Raw genomic sequence first — 20,644 nt, 5'->3', positions numbered from 1 at the left:
AGTTTGTGTGCACAGGTAAGGAGTTTATGTGCACTGATAAGGGGTTTATGTGCACAGGTAAGGAGTTTGTGTGCACAGGTAAGGGCTGCCCCTCCTTTGCTCGCACCTGCCTATTGGCTCCTGGGGAAAAGGGGGGATGGTGGGGTGGAGATGTAAAGATGCCGTTTTAAATACTCGTTCTTTCTTGTGTTTTTCTTCACTCACGCTTTCAAGATGACGATGAAGGCAAGTCCATTCTCACCTTTCCTCACGATTATTTGTTAATTGGCGTTCAAAAAAGACCTGATGTTGCACACACACACACACACACACACCTTATATAGCTGTAAAAACATTACTGCATTAGCTAAACGTCCTATATAAGCATGCTATTATATTTGCACACAGTCAATCAGGTGTTAAACAAGCAAAATATATCAGACAAATGTTTGCATTCACCAAAAGCCAAAGAATAGATTATTTTAAATACCCTAAGAAGTTGAAGGACTTTTCAGCGTTTGAATCGACGCTGCCGCCGCCGCCGCCCGCCCGTCCCTGATAGGTTGACGCGTCTCAGGACGTCTGCAGGTTTGCGTGTACACACGTGTACACGCGTTAGCTGAAGGCCGTGTCTGGGCGTTGCCATGGCAACAGGTCCCCGTTGCCCCGGTCTCATCCCTGCCAGGAAGTAAAAAAATTTGCTCTGACATTTTTTCTCTGTCGGGGTCAGCGGATTTAATTCGACTTCCTGTTTTCAGCCGACACGTATTCCGTCTGGAGCGGATGACTCCCTTTTATCGGGTTTTGGGTACGCTGTTACCCCGTTCCGTACCCCGGCTCTCTCTACCACAGAGTTAGGACCCCGGTGGGGGGGGGGGGGGCGAAGGGTGGGGGGGGGGGGGGGGGGGGCGTGTCTGAGAGGTGCCTACGGGGCGCTGTTTTTGGGTTTGTGGCTGTGGAGAAGATCATTTTTATTGAAAGTGATACACCTTCACATTGTTTATCCATGTTGTTTTATTCATAGTTTGCTGTTCAGTGTGTTAGAGCTGACCTTCCTCCCATTGGTGAATCGAATTAAAGCACGCGTATCTAGAATAATAATACCTTTTACATCCAGCTGTCAGTAAGTGCAGCTTCAAGCTGTTCTCCCTTCAGTCAATTATCGTCCCAGGGTCAGCTTTATAATTAATGCCTTTTGGTAAAAGGTGTTTGGTGTTTCTTTAAAGGAAAACATTTAGTTTTTTAATGTGTATTTATCACGTGTTCAAATTAATTGTTTGTGTATTCTGGTCTGGTTTCCGCAACTGTGGAGTGTCACAGACTCTCTGATTGGCTTAATCGGTTTTCTAGGCCTAGCGCTGATCCTGCAGTGGGCTGCATGCCTAGTGACAGACTTGTTGTGTCAAACACAATCCTCCGTGGGCTACAGCGTCTGGCTGGTTTCTATGGTTTCCCTGCGATCAGCGGCGAACGTAGGCCTTGGAAACAAGGTTTGCGGACCTTCCCGGCCAATCAGTGGCTCCAGACAATCGCTTGAGTGCTGCGGCGTTCCGGAAGCGTGCGGAAGCTGCGGCCCTCCGGGGCCGGAGTCCGACAGCCTCGTCACACGCTCTCAGCCGCAGGTCCCTCTAGATCCCAGTGTCTGTTAAATGCATGAGTGATGTGCGGGGGGCTCTTCCCGCCCCCCCCCCCCCCCCCCCCCCCCTCGTCGCCGGGGTAACCGAGCGCGACGGCGGGTTTTTAATCGCGCGCTCTGCTTTTCCAGGCGGCCACCACTCCTCCGCCTCCTGCAGCGTGCTGCAGTGTCCCGACTCCTGCACCTGCAGCAACAACATCGTGGACTGCAGGGGGAAGGGCCTGGCCGAGATCCCCACCAACCTGCCGGAGACCATCACCGAAATGTGAGTCCCGCCCCCCGTCACCGACCTCTGTTATGGGAATTAAACATGGTTTTGACTGGCAGCTGGGTAGCTCCTCCTGTTAGGGCGCAGTTTGAGTGTGCAGCTGGGCCCCATGGTCTGGTATCTGTTAAGACGCTGTTCCAGTGTGTGGATGGGCCCCATGGTCTGGTATCTGTTAAGACGCTGTTCCAGTGTGTGGATGGGCCCCATGGTCTGGTATCAGTTAAGGCTCTGTTCCAGTGTGTGGATGGGTCCCATGGTCTGGTATCTGTTAAGGCTCTGTTCCAGTGTGTGGATGGGCCCCATGGTCTGGTATCTATTAAGGCATGTTCCAGTGTGTGGATGGGCCCCATGGTCTGGTATCTATTAAGGCATGTTCCAGTGTGTGGATGGGCCTCATGGTCTGGTATCTGTTAAGGCTCTGTTCCAGTGTGTGGATGGGCCTCATGGTCTGGTATCTGTTAAGGCTCTGTTCCAGTGTGTGGATGGGCCCCATGGTCTGGTATCTGTTAAGGCTCTGTTCCAGTGTGTGGATGGGCCTCATGGTCTGGTATCTGTTAAGGCTCTGTTCCAGTGTGTGGATGGGGCCCCATGGTCTGGTGTCTGGTAAGACTGTGTTCCAGTGTGTGGATGGGGCCCCATGGTCTGGTGTCTGGTAAGACTCTGTTCCAGTGTGTGGATGGGGCCCCATGGTCTGGTGTCTGGTAAGACTCTGTTCCAGTGTGTGGATGGGCCTCATGGTCTGGTATCTGTTAAGGCTCTGTTCCAGTGTGTGGATGGGCCCCATGGTCTGGTATCTGTTAAGGCTGTGTTCCAGTGTGTGGATGGGCCCCATGGTCTGGTGTCTGGTAAGACTCTGTTCCAGTGTGTGGATGCACAGTCTGTTAACTGCTAACTGCAGCAGGCAGCCTCATAAGGTAGAGCATATGTCTAAAAAAAGACCAAAAACAAACATAAAAAAACAAACAGAAATTAAGTGTGTTTTTCCATATGTGCCAAAAGAGAGCCATCCTGCCCTGTTCAATTACTACCCTTTGAGAAAAGCGAGCCTTGTTTCTATCTGTACAGAAATAAAGCAAACAGAATAATTAGACGTCCCTCGATTAAGGGACAGACGCCCTCGTTTGCAGTGTTTGTTTACTCAGCGGAAACCATGGCGACGTGCGCGAAATGCAGCCTGTGTTACCCACCTGACACACCCTGGTGGTTTAGGTTACTCATTCAGCAACACACCGGCTGTGAACGCCTAGGTTTGGACCCAATGACCTTCAGGTTCCAGGCCTCACAGCCCTAGCCACTGTACCTCGCTGCTACCCCTGGTGCACTGCAAGAGAACAAAAAATAAGTCAATCTCAGCAAGTATTCTGGTCTTATGTGTTGGCTTAACATCTTATTTATATTACTTTATATTACTTATTTATATTTCTAAACAAGATGGAAAAATATTACCATTTAGGTAAAACAGTTTGACTCATTTCAAGATTTGTAACCTAAGACAAGCTAATATTTTCTGTTTGAGAGAAAAACATTCTGTTAGTCTGTTAGTCCCAAAAGTCTGATTATAAGACTGTAGCACTTAAGACAGACATTTTTGCAGTGTGTTAATATGGTTCAGATTTTTATTGCCTATTAATATTCATACTTTCTCTTGCCTTTGGTATACTGTATACTTGTCCTTCACTTTCCACAAGTGCCTTCATAGTGAAATCTTCATTGTTAAATAAATACATATTTACGCATATTATTTTGATAGGAGGACACATGATCCATGCATGCAGTACACAATGACTCATATAAGCTGGAGTTGTTATAGCTGAATTAACAGTGGATGTTGAACTCAGTTTTTCACCAGAAATGTATGTATGTGATATGACAACACCATTGGCAGACATACATAACTAACCCTTTTTAAAGACAAATCTTTCAACATATGCATTTAGCATTTTAGCTTTAACTCCGATCCAATGATTTGGGATGAGTATGTGTTGTGTATTAGATTGTTACTGTAACCTTTGATGGTTGGTTCAATGACATAGGAAGTAGAGATGTGCAGGACTTGAAAAAAAAAAAAATCTAATAAATAAAAGTTTTTGTTTGGAAAGGACAGGTGTCCTGCCTTTGCGATCACAATCTCTCCCCCGGTCGGTTCTGGCAGCAGTGCCTCCCCCTCAGGTCTGCGATCGCGATCTCCCCACAATCCCAAATCCCCTCCACCCCCCACCCCCTCCTCCCACAAGTGCAAAGAAGGAACATCTGACATGATGCAGAGCCCCCCCCCCCCCCTTCACATTCACTGTCAGCGCCCCCCCCCCCCCCCCCCCCCCCCCACCTTGGTTATTTACAGCTCCTACGTGCCTGGGTTGAATGATCCTTAATGACTGGACTGCTCGCTTTAAAGCTGTGCCGCCCTGTGTCTGAGGCTGGGGCAGAGAGATGCCCCGCCCTGTGTCTGAGGCTCGGGCACAGAGATGCCCCACCCTGTGTCTGAGGCTCAGGGCAGAGAGATGCCCCGCCCTGTGTCTGAGGCTGGGGCAGAGAGATGCCCCGCCCTGTGTCTGAGGCTGGGGCAGGGAGATGCCCCACCCTGTGTCTGAGGCTGGGGCAGGGAGATGCCCCACCCTGTGTCTGAGACTCGGAGCAGAGAGATGCCCCGCTCTGTGTCTGAGGCTCAGGGCAGAGAGATGCCCCACCCTGTGTCTGAGGCTCGGAGCAGAGAGATGCCCCACCCTGTGTCTGAGGCTCAGGGCAGAGAGATGCCCCGCCCTGTGTCTGAGGCTCGGGCAGAGAGATGCCCCACCCTGTGTCTGAGGCTCAGGGCAGAGAGATGCCCCGCCCTGTGTCTGAGGCTCGGAGCAGAGAGATGCCCCGCCCTGTGTCTGAGGCTCAGGGCAGAGAGATGCCCCACCCTGTGTCTGAGGCTGGGGCAGAGAGATGCCCCGCCCTGTGTCTGAGGCTGGGGCAGAGAGATGCCCCGCCCTGTGTCTGAGGCTCGGAGCAGAGAGATGCCCCGCCCTGTGTCTGAGGCTCAGGGCAGAGAGATGCCCCACCCTGTGTCTGAGGCTGGGGCAGAGAGATGCCCCGCCCTGTGTCTGAGGCTGGGGCAGAGAGATGCCCCGCCCTGTGTCTGAGGCTCGGAGCAGAGAGATGCCCCGCCCTGTGTCTGAGGCTCAGGGCAGAGAGATGCCCCACCCTGTGTCTGAGGCTGGGGCAGAGAGATGCCCCGCCCTGTGTCTGAGGCTGGGGCAGGGAGATGCCCCGCCCTGTGTCTGAGGCTGGGGCACAGAGATGCCCCGCCCTGTGTCTGAGGCTGGGGCAGAGAGATGCCCCGCCCTGTGTCTGAGGCTGGGGCAGAGAGATGCCCTGTCCTGTGTCTGAGGCTGGGGCAGAGAGATGCCCCGCCCTGTGTCTGAGGCTCGGGGCAGAGAGATGCCCCACCCTGTGTCTGAGGCTGGGGCACAGAGATGCCCCGCCGTGTGTCTGAGGCTCGGGGCAGAGAGATGCCCCGCCCTGTGTCTGAGGCTGGGGCAGAGAGATGCCCCGCCCTGTGTCTGAGGCTGGGGCAGAGAGATGCCCCGCCCTGTGTCTGAGGCTCGGGGCAGAGAGATGCCCCACCCTGTGTCTGAGGCTGGGGCAGAGAGATGCCCCACCCTGTGTCTGAGGCTCGGGGCAGAGAGATGCCCCACCCTGTGTCTGAGGCTGGGGCAGAGAGATGCCCCGCCCTGTGTCTGAGGCTCAGGCAGAGAGATGCCCCGCCCTGTGTCTGAGGCTCAGGCAGAGAGATGCCCCGCCGTGTGCCTCTCGCTCCGTTACTAGGGCATCGCCGCCGCTGCCCGCTAATTTATGCCCGTGTCAGCCGCTCAAGGGCACCTCGCACCTGCGAGATTTACCCATAACCCCCCAGCAAGACTCCGGCTTCGGAGCCGCCGCGGCTGACTTACGGCATAAACACAGGTGGAGTGGGAGAACATATTTTTTAGCGGGAATATTTAGCTTTCCCGCGGGGGCGGCTTTTGATCGATTACGTAAAAATCCGCGTACGGAAAAACGATAAGCTTGCTGTACGTCGCCTGCGTAGGTCTCCAGAAAAGCAGGGATTCACTCCCTTTGTTCTGCCGCATAGTTCCGTATTACGTCTGACAGATGGGTCTTATGTCATTCCTGTACGAGTCTAATAAACAAGGGGGGGGAGAAAAAACAAGAAATTAAAAAACGTAATTCCTGAGAATGTCATAAATTATGTTCAATTGTTTACTTGACTTTTCCCCCCCTAGAAATATTAATCAAAATGTGAATGAAGACAGGGAGCCATCCAGCATGTAATAAAATAATTCCACAGGGGTTCCTAAATCGCGTCATCATATTATTTGAAGACATTGCCTTGGTGACAGCTGTAAAACTTGTTCAGTGTGAAATGAAAATGGCTAGTGGTGCAGGTAATGTGTAACGGGCTTTTGATTCAGATGGAGTGGTTATGGGGGCTCAGAGGGAAGACCGGGTTTTTCTCTCGCTCTCTCTCTCTCTATCTCTCTGTCTGTCTGTCTCTCTCTCTCTCTTTTCTTTCTCTTTCTCTATCAAGTGAAAGAGTGAATCACATTATTTTTCAATGAAAGCTTTGTGAAAGCAGGACAGATACAGAATACAGTTCGTCTGAAGGTACTTCTTGACCAGGGTTCCTGGGAACAGTCATCAGTAACGTTGGTTACGTTGTCTGTTATGATGTTGTTGAGGCGAAGGTCTTTCAGATTAGCAACGTTTAGCCTTCCCTGCACAGAATGGCAGTTTTGTTTAGGGCCGGCACAGCCAAGGTTAAAGTTTTTAACAGGGCTTCCTGTCAGGCCTCTGGTGGAGGCCCGTACAGATTGGCTTGGGTGGACGTCCGTGAGCTCAAATCATAATCCCGTATCTGAGCCGCGGGGAGCAAATTAACCAATTAGACGCGGGATCCATGTCCCCCGTGACATCAGAGGCCGAAATGAGAAGGAACCCGGGGCCCTGAATTCCGAGCATCATAACCGCGGCGGTGCGCCAAGCACGTTCCCTCCTCTCCTCTCCTCTCCTCTCCCCTCCTCTCCTCTCCTCTCCTCTCCTCTCCTCTCCTCTGTGCAGTGTGTTCCGCAGAAGGGCTGGGAGGGAGGGAGGGAGGGAGAGAGAGAGAGAGAGAGGGGGAAAAAGATTGCATTTGGCTTTGAATGAATGCTTTTTTTTCATTAATTGTGCGATTTGCACGCCCTGTCATATCTGAGATGGGTTTTGTCAGGCGAAAAGATTTTGGCTTCTGGCTTCGGTGTCTGTGGGGAAAGCGGGACAGTGGGGGGGCGGTTGGGTGGGGGGTGGGGGTTTGGCAAGGGTGAGAGGCTACAGTTGGGGTGAGTGGGCGTGGTCGGGATGAGTGGACGTGGTCTATGTGAGCGGACGTGCTCTGGGTGACTGGCTGTGATTGGGCGATTGGGTGTGGTCACAGTTAGTAGGCATGGTCGAGGTGAACAGATGTGGTTGGAGTTCGTGGCTGTGGTGGTTGGGGTGAGTCATTGTGGTTGGGGTTAGTGGCCATGGTTGGGGCCAGTGACTGTAAGAGTGAGAGAACGAGAGAGAGGGACAGGGAGTGGAAAAGAGAGAGATAAAGAGAGAGAGAAAGAGCGAGGGATGGATAGAGAGTGAGAGATAGAGAGAGGAAGAGAGAGACACAGAGAGAGGAAGAGAGAGACACAGAGGGAGAAAGGGAGACGTGCATACTCCGCTCTGATGCTTATCGCCCTCGGTGGAGCTCCGTAAACACGTTGTGAGCGGGGAGGTGTGAAGCTGTCTCTGGCCCCCCTCCAGGTGGGACGGGGGTCCCATGCCAGGGCTGTAAACGGCCCCGAAACAGCATCTGGGTTTGGGGTGGTGGGGTGGGAGGGTGGGATGGGGGGGTGGTATGTTGGGGGGGGGGGGGGTGACTGTCTGTGTCACTCTTCTCCTGTTTATAAGAGTGTGAGTTCGCTTCTTGCTTACCCCTAGCCATGCTGTTCGCCATGGAAACGCCACCGTGGAAACGCGACCGTGGAAACGCCACCGTGGCCTTGACAGTTCGCGCTGGCCGGTCGGCCGCGAGTTTCTGGCAGCGCCGCCCTGGAATGGAGACGTTAGTTCTGGGTGAAAAACGAGCGCATCTTCACCTTCGTGATAAAGCGCCTGTAAGCCCATCCGTCACCCGACTCTCAGCCAAAATACAAAAATAAATAAATAAATACAAATCCCCCAGCCAAGAGACAAGTTCATTTTTCTCCCCTTCCTGTCAGTGTTGCACATGATTACAGTTCATGAACCGGTTTCCATTTACAAGCATATCTTCATTTTTTTTTTTTTCGTGAGGTTGCCAATATCAAGACCGGAATCTTTTTTTAATCTCAGGACACATGCTCTTCAAAAAAAAAAAAAAAAAAAGTACAAATTAATAAAAGGTGGGCAGTGTAATTAATGATCGGTACAGTCCGAGACAACCTTTTAATACATCTTTATTCATGGATTTTCTGCTAAGCCTTCCTAATACCTCATTTGAAATTCTGGTTTCAAATAGCATCATTATGGGGAAGATATTAAAGAGAAAAATCCATGCGGTGCAGACTAATGTTTGCGAGTGCTTCAGCTGCCCTTTGATAATAATTTATGAGCCGTCTGTCCGCCCGTGTGCTGTTGCGTGCGACGTTGGCGGTTTGAAATGCCTTCAAAGTGCATTAGTACCGCCGGGCATCCAGGCCTCAGCGTCAGACAGCCCCGCAGCGGATGCGCAGAATTAATTATACGGCATCGTTAAGGAATACTCTTAACTGACATGGTTTGATGGGTTGGAGGATAATGGGTTGCATTTTTTAGTCGATTATCGGAGATTTGTATGTCGGTGGGTGTTTTGGGAGACTCCACTGCTCTCTGCCAGTGGACGGACAAATCTGAGCACAGTAGTCCCGTTTCAGAAGGTGAAAGGCACCCTGGTCTCGTTTGAGGTCGCGGAGATTTAATTAAAGATGGTTGTTTGTTCCCTGTGTTGCGGGTGCCAAATTGGTGTCTAATTAGCTTCTTCACGGGACAACAGACAGGCTCGGACTTTGCTCTGGAAGACACAGTCGGTTTTGAGACGGATGAAACGACAACACAGGACCAGCGGGGGGATCGGGCATTCCCCAGTCTGTCTTTAAAAAAGAAAAAAAGCTGTGTTTCTGTTGACAGTACCCCACACATTGTGTGAGTGTGAGTGTGAGTGTGAGTGTGAGTGTGCGTGTGCGTGTGCGTGTGCGTGTGCGTGTGCGTGTGCGTGTGTGAGTGTGTGTGTGTGTGTGTGTGTGTATGTATGTGTGTGTATGTTTTCTATATAATAATTTTTTCCCCTGCATGCAAGTTCTGAGAGGGAAGATCTGAGCGGAAAAGCCAAAATGGTCGCCTCGTGTGATACTTCTGGAAAATTGTGGCTTTTTTTTCTCTCTGGGTTTTAAAGTAATGGCCTTTGTTAATGGAATTCTTCCTGACTACAAGCCCCTGCGCAATTCATCTCAGACGGTGTGTGCGTGTGTGTGTGTGTGTGTGTGTGTGTGTGTGTGTATGTGTGTGTGTGTGTGTGTGTGTGTGTGTGTGTGTGTGTCTCTCCTCGTGGATCGGTCACCTTGGCTGTTCTCCGCTCAGACTGCATACGCAAGCTGTCATAAAAAATAAAAAAATGCGTGCGCGTTTGAATCCAAAAGATACCTAGACAAGATGTCTGGGTCTTTTTTTTTTTTTTTTTTAAAGAGAGAGCTGTGAGGCAGGGGAAGGTTTGCCAAAAAGCAAATCTGCACACATCCCTTTAAAAAAAGGGGGGAGGGGTGGTGGAAGGGGTCCGGTCTACATATTTAATTACCCGCATAATTATTTTATTGATTCTGGGTTTCTCGCAGTCAGGAGGACTCCTTATTTGCACATACAATTTCCCCTTTCTGCAGAGTCCGTTAAAACCCTAATGAATATGTTGAGATGAGAATATCAAATGGACAAATGTGTAGCCTTTTCTGGTATGTATTGAGAGCTTAGCGGTGTAGCCTGGTTAATCGTTAAAGACGAAGAGAAGTACGCTGACTAAGCATTTGCACCCGGTTTCTTATTGGGGCGAGTGAAGCACTTATCTGGGGAAAGTGTCTACCCTGGACCGGTCCCGGCCTCATTAGATGGACTGAAACGTGACTCATCCGTGTCTTGTCTCTTAAAAAAAAAATTCACACCCTGAGCTGACCAGAGGAGGACGAGCTCCACCTACTGAATCTGCTTATTCCCAAACTGTCTTCCTGCATACCATCCCAGGATTTTCGACTTGCTGCCTTCATTTTCTGATTATTATTTTTTTTCCCCATATTCTGTAAAGCCTTAGCGCACCTTGATACATTGAAGGGACATTTTGGGAAAGTACTCTGAACAAAGGTTCAAACACATTTGCTTTATTTCAGGGTTTGACCCTACAGCCTTCTGGTTCATCTGTTCAGCACTTTTACCAAAACTCACCACATTTACTTCCTTGCTCACGCAGTCATTTTTATTTGACCAGGTAGAACATATATGCGCCCATTTCTTTAATGCAGTAAGAACCAGGGGAATCAGAGAGGACAGGGAATGCTGGGAATTGTGTCACCTGTCAGATGTAGAAGGTGATTGGCTGACCAGATGCCACAAAGCCAATTTCATGGTAATTTGACCTGGTCACAGCACCCCTGGTTTTCCGCAAAGTGCCATGGGGTCTTTAAATGACCGCAGTGAGTCAGGGCATCTGTTTAATTCCCCTGTGTGAAGAACGGCACCTTACACAGCACAGTGTCCCCATCACTGTGTTTGGGCATTGGACTTCATGTTTTGGCCAGAGGGAAGAGTGTCCCCTACTGGTCTGTCAACACCTCTGTCAGTAGCAATCTCACTTTTTTCCCAGCAAATCTCTCATTTAACTACAATCCAGCCCATACATGGGCATCTTTGGTACTTTAAACACCGAACCACTCCAGCTACACTTGTTTAAATCCAACGAGTTTCAGCACTAGGCTTAGTCATGGTTTCTTTCTTTTGTTGTTTAAAGTTTTAGCTTAGCTTCAGCTGTATGACATGAGAAGGGTACAGGGTGGTATGGCTGCTTAGCTTCAGCTGTTTGACATGAGAAGGGTACAGGGTGGTATGGCTACTTAGCTTCAGCAGTTTGACATGAGAAGGGTACAGGGTGGTATGGCTGCTTAGCTTCAGCTGTTTGACATGAGAAGGGTACAGGGTGGTATGGCTACTTAGCTTCAGCAGTTTGACATGAGAAGGGTACAGGGTGGTATGGCTGCTTAGCTTCAGCTGTTTGACATGAGACGGGTACAGGGTGGTATGGCTGCTTAGCTTCAGCAGTCTAACATGAGAAGGGTACAGGGTGGTATGGCTGCTTAGCCTCAGCAGTTAGTCATGAGAAGGGTACAGGGTGGTATGGAGTCTGGATCAGGGCCCTGCTTGTTTGTTTTATTTATTTATTTATTTGTGTACTGTTTTAAAATGTGCTTTTCTGTGTTTGCAGCCGCCTGGAGCAGAACGCCATCAAGGTCATTCCGCCTGGGGCCTTCTCTCCCTACAAGAAGCTGAGAAGGATGTGAGTACAGAGGCCCTGCTGTCCTTACAAACCACACACACGCACACACGCACACACTCACACACACACGCACGCACAAACACACGCACGCACGCACAAACACACACACACACACACACACACACTCACACACACACGCACGCATGCACGCACGCACCAACACACACACTCACACGCACACGCACGCATGCACGCACGCACAAACACACGCACGCACGCACACACGCAGAAACCCAAATACAGGTAGCTCAGCAAATAGCACTACAGAGGCATTCTCGCATCGCTAAGCCGAGGGATCTGGTCATTTGTTTTGCACCAAGTCGTATATTGTTCAATTTAAAAAAAAAAAAAAATTATAATTATAAGGATGGCAGCATAGCGTAATGATTAGAGAACTGGGTTTGCAACTCTTAAAGGGATATTTCCCTTTGGTACAACACAAGTCCTTTTGTGGGGCTTACCCCATTGTATTTACGTAGCGTCACAGATGCTATAGTCCCATAACAGACACTGATGCTATACTCTCTCTCTCTATCCCTCTCTCTCTCTCTCTCTCTCTCTCTCTCTCTCCTCCTGACAGAGACTTGAGCAACAACCAGATTTCTGAGCTGGCTCCAGATGCCTTCCTGGGTCTGCGGTCTCTCAACTCCCTGTGAGTGTCCGCGTGGGGAAGATCCCTTCCCGTCTTCCTTTGTTTGCTTTGGCGGCCGCGAAAGGTGACCGTTGGGTGCTGTTGTTCCGGAAGCTTCCGGCCCGCGTTCAGGGACCGGGCTCAATGTCCGCCATTGTTCAGGTACAGCGGCGTTGGCGGCGCTCGGGACGTCCCCGCCCTCTTTCCCGAACCGCGCGGCTTGCCTTCCCGCCCGCGCCCGAGAGCCGACCCCTGAGACGCGGCGTTTGTTTTGGGAGCGCGTCTTCGCTGTGAATCACTCACAGGCGTCATGGCCGCCTCGGAGGGGACGGGGGAATCCCGCTCATTCCGCCATCCCTTCCCTGCGAGGCCGAGCACGGAAAGATGGAACGGAAGGAAAGAGAAAGAAAAGGAAAAGTTTAATGGAAAAGCGCCATGAGAAGACGGGTGGGGGGAGGGGGGGGGGTGGGGGGAGTTGGCTGGAATGTATCAGGACCTTGGCTGTTCCCCTCCCTCCCACCAGAGGGCGCTATGTAACCCGGTCAGAAGAGCCTGTGACCCTGAATGTGTACCGTTAGCCTCCGCCACGGTCAGCGGGATGTCCCAGAGTGCTTTGATGGCTCGTCGAGGGGTTAGTGCAACACCGGATCGTCAAGGCCATGACTCCTCCCTCCAGCAGGGGTGCTGTCGGGGGTGGAGTGGGTGGGGTGGGGGGGGGCACACATGGTTTTCATATACAGACCATGGCGGTGTTTATCCAGCAGATTTTTTTTGTTGTTTTTGAAGTCACTCAGACCTTGTTCTCCTCACCGACCTCTGGCAAGCGGGCCTTAATGAAGCAGTGGGGCTTACAGGAAGAAGCAGGACTCTCTCTTTCTCTCTCTTCCTCTCTCTTGTTCTCTCTCTCTCTCACTCTGCTTTTCTTACCCCCCCCTCCCATCTCCGGGGGGGGGGACCCTGTTCAAAAGCTTCTCCGTTGGTGGGATCTTCGGGCCCCGAGCGGCACGTTCTACTGGGGGCCCCTTCCAGAAAAGTGCATCCAGCGACCAGCACAGAGACGACAGGGCTTTTCAATCCATGCAAGAAAACACTGAAATGCTGCTGTTATTGAGAGAGAGAGAGAGAGAGAGAGAGAGAGTGTGTGTGTTGAATGTGTGTGTGTGTGTGTGTGTGTGTGTGTGTTGTGCTATTTGTTGCTAATTTGATGTTGCTTCGGGTGAAAATGGCGATCAGCATGACAGGGCTAACGGGATGATAAGTTTGCGGTTTTTCGCTTGCTCCTGACGCCCTGCCTGCTGTGCCGTGCTCTGCTCTGCTCGTCTTGTCTCGTATCCGTGGAATATCTTAACATGTTTTTGTTTTTACCCTTTTTTTTTCTCTGTTTCAGGGTTCTATACGGAAACAAAATCACCGAGCTCCCCAAGGGCCTGTTCGAGGGGCTCTTCTCCCTGCAGCTGCTGTGAGTGAACGTTCAAATTAGCTAAACCGTTTTTTTTATGTGAGCGTGGTGTAAAGAAAAAAAAGAATGCGTAAAATTTATCCCGGTCGTCAGACGGAGTTTGAGTTTACGCGTTCCGCGCGTTCGTTGTTTTTAAGCGTTACCCGCTGGACGTAAAAAAGGGCGTGCGAGTAGAACGAGGTGCGCTAAATCGCGACGCTGTTTTGGCGGGTGCGAAGAGACCGCCATGTCTCTAGAACCCTCGCTCAGCTTCCTCTCGTGGCTGAAAGACTCTCGTAAGCCGCAGTAAGTCTCGCTGGATGACAGCGTCTGCAAAAAAAGAAAGGAAAAAAAAACGGCTGAATGTGACTGTAAGTGTGAAATGGAGCGTCAGGCCACCCGGAACATCGCATTAAGGGATTACACACGCAGTTTATTATATTTCATTCATCCATTCATTCATCCAGTCATTCATCTCGCCTTCCCTCTCTCACAGTCCTTTCCCTCGTATGGGGAAGTGTGAGCGAAGTGCGTTTTGTGTGGAGTCGTGGAGGCGGGGGGGTGGTGGCGGTGGGGGGGTGTAGTGTAGATGAGACATGGGGCAGCCAGCTGCTCCCGGGGGGTGGGGTGGGGGGTGAAGGGGAGGGGGGGCAGATGAAGTTGTCACAAGGAGCTCTCCGAGTTGCAGAGCGGCCAAAAGGCCATCGGCGGGGACAGAGGGAGCACAATGTGCTTATCTTACCAGCCACCGCTGCCGCGGCGCACGCTAGCGAAATGTAAACGGCCTGGCAGGGGAGCGGGGGGGTGGGGGGTCTGGCGGCTCCCCCCCCCCCCTCAACGCGCCGCTGTCATTTTATGAGGGATTATCCCGCCAAATAGCTGGCTTACCGCCGCTCCGGCCTGCCAGCTCCAGAGACCGATTACAGCCCAGGAGCCGGGCGGGGGGGGGGGGGGGGGTGTGTGGGGGCGGGGGGGGGAGGTTAGCACACGAGCATTATCTGGCGGCTCCTGGGGTTTCAGTGAGGGGAATCCCAACTGGGGGGGCATGGGGGGGGCGGGTGGGCTGATGAGGGGGTGTAGCATAGCGCCCCCCACAGGAGGAAGATGTGGCGTTTTTTTGTGTGATATTGAGCAGGATCTTTTGCGTGACGCCTCCACTCGCGGCTTTTAAATCTCACGGGACAGGAAGTGGGCGTAATGCCGGAGCGTCTGACGACAGGAAGTCCGCCGTGCGTCTGATCCCCGCGCGCTGACGAAACCGCTCAGAAATGCGCCACAGGTGCCGCCGCGTAAGGCGCTGGTCTGAATGTTCTCATCGCCCCACGGAACCCGTCTCATTTCTGCGATGGGCCTGTAGTTTTATTTTTCAGGACGCGCAGACAAAAACATACAAAAAACAACAGAAGCTCTCCGCCCAGATATTTTCTCAGAAATGCCTTTTGAGAAAAGTCTGGGGTATTGAGATGATTTGTTTTTGTTTTCTGTCGGCGCTTGCTGTGATCAGAGAAAGCAGACGTGTGACAGCACCTGGGGAGGGCGTGTCTGCGCTTCAGAAGATTTGGCGGTGGGGGGCGAGGGGGTGCGGAGGTGGGGGCGGCGGAGGGGGGGGGGGGGCAGTATTACTGAAATCACGACTTCCTGCCGCTAACCCCGCATTCCTGAGGAAGTGTTGATGACATGACGTGTTCCTACGCATCGCGCCGCGGGCCAAATCTGGACTGAATCCGGGCCAAACCCAGGTCTAATCCGGGTCAAATCCGGGTCAAATCCGGGCCTTACCGGACGCTACCTCTGAGAGAATCCCCCCCCCCCCCCCATCCCCCCCCCCAGATCCAGCCGCTCTTCAGAGAACGGCGGCTTCCAGGCGCGTAGCGGCGAAGCGTGCGTGCGTACAAACGAGCGCATTCCTTTCGGCTCGACGTTTCCAGAGCCACGACGAGCACGCCTGAAAATGATTAATCTCTGATGCTGTTTGTTCAGCCGGTTCCTTTAAGGATTTCTTTAAAAAAATATATATTTGTTTGGTTTAAGATAAAAATCTGGCGATAATATTTCCCTCAAATTTTTTTTCATATGTTTTTTTCTAAACAGTCGTTGCCTGAAACCAGAGCAAATGCGAAACACATTCTGAGCTGAAATCCCGCTGGATGTAGAATCATGAATTGTTAGTCCTTCATATATGGTCCATATAATGTACAGATGATCCAGTAGACCTGACAAAAGCACTAACAGACCTGCAGTGAACTGGAATAGGTTTTTTATTTTTATTTTTTTACACGATCCATGTTTCTTTCTCATGTTGTCAGCCTTCTGAACGCCAACAAGATTAATTGCCTGCGTGTGGATGCGTTTCAAGATCTGCACAACCTGAACCTCCTCTCCCTCTACGACAACAAGCTCCAGACCATCGCCAAAGGAACGTTCGCCGCCCTTCGAGCCATCCAAACGCTGTATGTAATATTTGCTTTTTGAGTTTTTTCCCCCCCGCGGGTATTCCGCTTGAAAATGCCTGAAACAGTTACAACAGGTTTCTCTCCCTCACAGTCTGTCTGTACTGTTTTTGATAGAGATATCACTGTACAGTCTCCACTTTTGGTCTTTGGCAGTAGAATGAACTATCTGCTTATATAAGCTACTGTGGTCCCGACTGTTCCCTTACAGAAATGCAATATATTGCAATATATTTAAGATATGCAGACTTATACTGAAATATAGAAAAGGAAAAGTATATTTTGCAGTTGTGTAAGGTATTGCAGTATTTGCAACAATTTGCTTGCCTATATATTGTGACAGTTTTGCAGTATATTGGAACTATGTTTTATTTCAATATAAGTTTCCATAAGGGCATTTTACCATTGTTTATTATACTGTTGTGTGTCAGGGAGCGTTATCAAGCAACTCTATTTGTTTTTTGGCAAGAATTAGGACAGGAAGCTTTCAGAATGAACAGTGTCTTTCTGGGTAGCAGTGTAAGGTAATGGTAAGTCCCACAGGGAATGTGGTGTTGTGGGGTGAGGAGATCTCTCACACACAAGGAAACAGGAAAGGGTTGTGATAACCTGCGGGGAGTCCCTTGGCTCCCTCACCAACACGCTTCACGCGTGTTTCTCTCACCTGAAACTTTTTAAAAAATTTATTTAAAAATAAAACGGCCTGGCTTCCTCCAAGGCACCTGGCCCAGAACCCGTTCATCTGCGACTGCCACCTGAAGTGGCTGGCCGACTACCTGCAGGACAACCCCATCGAGACCAGCGGCGCCCGCTGCACCAGCCCCCGCAGGCTGGCCAACAAGCGCATCGGTCAGATCAAGAGCAAGAAGTTCCGCTGCTCAGGTAGCTGGCCCCGCCTCCCCGGCCCGACCCACGCTCTGACACGCCCCCTCCCCTCCCGTCCCCTCCCCTCCGCTCCACCCGGCTGTTCCTCCGCCCTGCTCCCACCCACTTTCTCCTTGTTCCTCCGGGTATAAATCAAGGTGATGATGTCATACTGTACACCCATTTTCCTTATGTTACGTCCAGTGAAGATGAACAGCACTGTATTTCCAGTGAAGCACACAACACACAGACACACACATACAGCAGTCACACACATACACACACACACCGTACGTGTATGCATGCAGACAAACACATACAGTACACACACACATGCACACACATCATATGTGTATGCACGCAGACACACACATACAGTACACACACACATGCACACACACCATACATGTATGCATGCAGACACGTATTTCTGTCCTCTTCTAGTCACTCTTCAGCTCTGTCTTTCTCTGCCTATCTCCTCTCTTGTTTAGCAAAAGAACAGTATTTCATTCCAGGTAGGTCGTTCAGGTGTGGTGCTATGGCTGCTCACCCAAAGAGTACCCCCACCCCCCCACCGCCCCCCCCTCCCCAGCCTGATTTTTCAGTAACAGCACTTCTGCGCATGTTTCGGAAGCAGCACTGGAGATGACTGACACGTCCACCACCTAAGTTCAGTAGATGTTCACAAAACAATTTTTTTTTTTTTTTTTTTTAAACCTGTGGATGAATCAGGCATAATGGGACAGAGATGGAATGTTGGTATGGAAACCACGGAGGAGCTCCACCAATCACAGAGCACGTTGGTAATCAGACGCAGAACAACAACACAGATGGGCAATTCCATGGTAACGGACATTACTACTGCAGGATATCTGTGTGGTTGAGGTCCAGCACTGCTACATAATAAAGACTCATAGGGTTATTACCTTATGATTAGTAAAAAAGGACATATCAGTCTCTATTACAGTGGGTAGCTGTATTGGATGTTGCCAGGCAAATATCTTGCGGTTGTCACATTAGTTACCGAGGAGTAGCCCAGATGGTGATTGGTGGATACTTTCTGGCTCTACTTCCAGGGTCCCTTACGGTATCCGGGAAGTGTGGCCAAAAGCTATCCACCAATCGCTGTTGCCGTTGTTCCATCTCTCGTTATCAACAGCATCTGTGATTGGTGGAGCTTCTCTCTGGCGATGACACCAACCATCAGTCCTGCTTTATTATTCCTGGTTTGCATGTAACCCTGGCTCTTCGTTGCCTTGGTGACCATACAGGCACTCTCTACCTGTGTGAGTGAAAGGCCAGCGTGTATCCATACTCTTGGATTCTGTGTGTGTACACTGCATTTCAGAAGTTCTTTCATGATGTGGTGTTTGTAGCAGTTTTTTCCGACAGGCACCTCGAAACAGGGGGAAAAGATAATAATTATGCATATTCGCTTCTTTGTGTTTGATAGTGCTTGTAAATACGATGAATATTTAACAGCTTTTAAAAATGTATTCGGTTCATCTGTCACTTGGCATTTCATCAGTGTGCAAGCGTTTGATTGAATTTTCAGTCCATCAAGGGTCCAACTGAAGTGCTTTTCCTATGAATGTCAACCGTTCTTTTTTTCATAATCATAATCATGTAGTGTAGGAGTTTCATTCCAAAGCATTGTTAAAAATATAGTTTTTGTACAAAAGCCAGTTTTTTTAAATTTTTATTTATTCTTAAGACATTCAGTTCAAGTGTGTCACTTTGGATATGCCGCTGATCAGTCAGTAAGCCGTGGTGTAAAACGCCTCCCTAAATGATCTCGTCCGACGCCGGGCAATTATTCTCTGTTGATACTCCGTAGCTGCGAGGGAGAACAGCGATAGTTCAACCCCTTTAATTAGGCAAATTAACATTTTCTTCTCTTTCCCCTGTGGAGTTTTCGGCGTGAGCTCGCCGTGCTCCTGAGTGCTCTGACGAGGCTGCACTAACGCATTTGCATGTCTGCAGCAAGTGTTTAATTTGTTGATAACCTCAGTGAGGCCTCAGCTGGGAACGCCAGTCGAGGGCACTGTGTAATGAGGCAGGTGGGGGGGGGGGTGTGGGGGGTTGGCTGGGGGGGGGGAACAGGCTCTTTAAAATGCGAGCTTCCTCGAGCAGCCCGAAGGCAGCCGTTAGCCTCTTAGCCAAAATGTGAGGGGGCCTCTCTCTGATTTGGAGACGGAAGTCACGGGACAGTTGCTCTGGACTTTTTATTGTATACCAGAGTTGACGTCAGTTCCAGTTTATAGATATTGTATGTTTTATTATTATTGCTGTTGTTATTATTTTTTTTAGTTTTCCTTAAACACTATGGGCATTTTTTAATTGTCCAAAAATTTAGACTGAAACTGAAATGACCTCCAATCTCAAACTTTTTCCAACTTATTTTTTTATTTTTTGTTTCTTCCTGAGGGGGGGGGTTCCTATAAACAACTGGGCCCTGGTTACCGTGGTAGCTTGCGATGGCTTGGTCACGTGACCTGCTGGAAGGGGGGGGGGGGGGGGGGGGGGTTTAGAGAGCTAAAGGATGAAACGCTGTGTCCTCTTTTCCCTCCTGGCTCTCCGGCCTAATTTCAGGAGTTCACCATTTTGGCTGTAAGTAACGCACCTGCCCTCCAGCTAAAGCACCTCCTGTGTTCCTGCAGGTCCCCCCCTCTGTGCCCCTACTGTTCTCCCCCATGTGCTGTCTCACCCCCCCCCCCCAGACCCCCCCACCCTCCACACCCAAACACCTGTGCATTACGACAGTATATTTTAATCTCCTGCGGGTTCCCTAAACGTTTGAAGTGAAGGGCTGAGGCGGAGGCGTGTTCTGTTAGAGGGGGAAACGCTGCGTGTGACTGTGTGTTCCTGTACTGCCGTGAACCTTGCCTCTGTCCATGCCAACGCTGCTGCAAATCTCCTGCCACTGTCTTCCTCTGTTCTTTTACCTCCTCCCTCCCAGTCCCCTCAATCCCTTTATCCCCTGTCCCACACTGTGTCCCCCTCTCCCTCTCTCCCTCCTTCCCTCTCTCCCTCCCTCTCCCCATCCCTCTATCCCCTGTCCCACACTGTGTCCCCCTCACTCTCTCCTTCCCTCTCCCTCCATCCCTCTATCCCCTGTCCCACACTGTGTCTCCCCTCTCTCTCTCTCTTTCTCTCCCTCCTTCCCTATCTCCCTCTCTCTCCCCATCCCTCTATCCCCTGTCCCACACTGTCCCCCTCACTCTCTCTCTCTCTCTCCCCCCCCCCCCCCTCCCTCCCTCTCCCCCCCCCCCCCCTCCCCCTTGCCCTAGAGCAGGAAATTCAGCAGGTCTTTCTTTTGTGCTTGATCTAACCATGTGGTTGCACGGTATGAGTAAAGCATGGTTCTGTCAAGCACCATGGAATGTCTTGCAGTGTCCTCCGAGCCTGGGAAAGCCAGAAGAGATGGCCCTCTTGTGCGGTTCAGTACTAGAAGGAACGTTTTTAAGTTTTTTTTTTTTTTTTTGACGAGTGCATGACATCTTGTGGGATGGGATTCGGGGATTGTGGGGGGTGGAGGGTTGGGGGGGGGGGGGGTGGCTCTCACGAGGGTCTGTCTGCCACTCTCTAGAAAAAAAGAGGGATCTGTCTGTTCCTTCAGCTGAGGAAACAGAAACGGACTCGAGAGGGAGTCTCATTCCCCTTTATTAAATTATTGTTTTTATTTAATTTCTTTTGCTGGCTTAGGACCCAAATTCCTGTCCTTTTTTTTATAATGGAGACAAACGAGTTTCCTCTGCTCCAGAATCATTCCGC

At 50.6% G+C, this 20,644-nt stretch overlaps 1 protein-coding gene across 4 annotated transcripts in view; it reads left to right on the top strand.

Annotated features, from left to right (window-relative positions):
* The window catches only part of slit2 (slit homolog 2 (Drosophila)), a 156,114-nt gene that overhangs the window by 96,151 nt on the left and 39,319 nt on the right, over positions 1-20,644 (top strand). For 2 of the 4 annotated variants that reach the window (XM_035418964.1, XM_035418967.1), the window contains exons 9-15: positions 214-225; positions 1,745-1,880; positions 11,416-11,487; positions 12,068-12,139; positions 13,506-13,577; positions 15,863-16,006; positions 16,725-16,888. In XM_035418964.1, the coding sequence (XP_035274855.1) occupies positions 214-225; positions 1,745-1,880; positions 11,416-11,487; positions 12,068-12,139; positions 13,506-13,577; positions 15,863-16,006; positions 16,725-16,888 (672 nt within the window). The remainder of the gene's footprint in view (positions 1-213; positions 226-1,744; positions 1,881-11,415; positions 11,488-12,067; positions 12,140-13,505; positions 13,578-15,862; positions 16,007-16,724; positions 16,889-20,644) is intronic. The other 2 variants (XM_035418968.1, XM_035418966.1) reach the window with 1 other exon arrangement.

The sequence above is a fragment of the Anguilla anguilla genome, chromosome 5, assembly GCF_013347855.1.
Source record: "Anguilla anguilla isolate fAngAng1 chromosome 5, fAngAng1.pri, whole genome shotgun sequence".
NCBI classification, from domain to species: domain Eukaryota; kingdom Metazoa; phylum Chordata; class Actinopteri; order Anguilliformes; family Anguillidae; genus Anguilla; species Anguilla anguilla.
The sequence above is the reverse complement of the archived record's forward strand: the minus strand, read 5'-3'. Positions and strand labels throughout refer to the sequence as shown.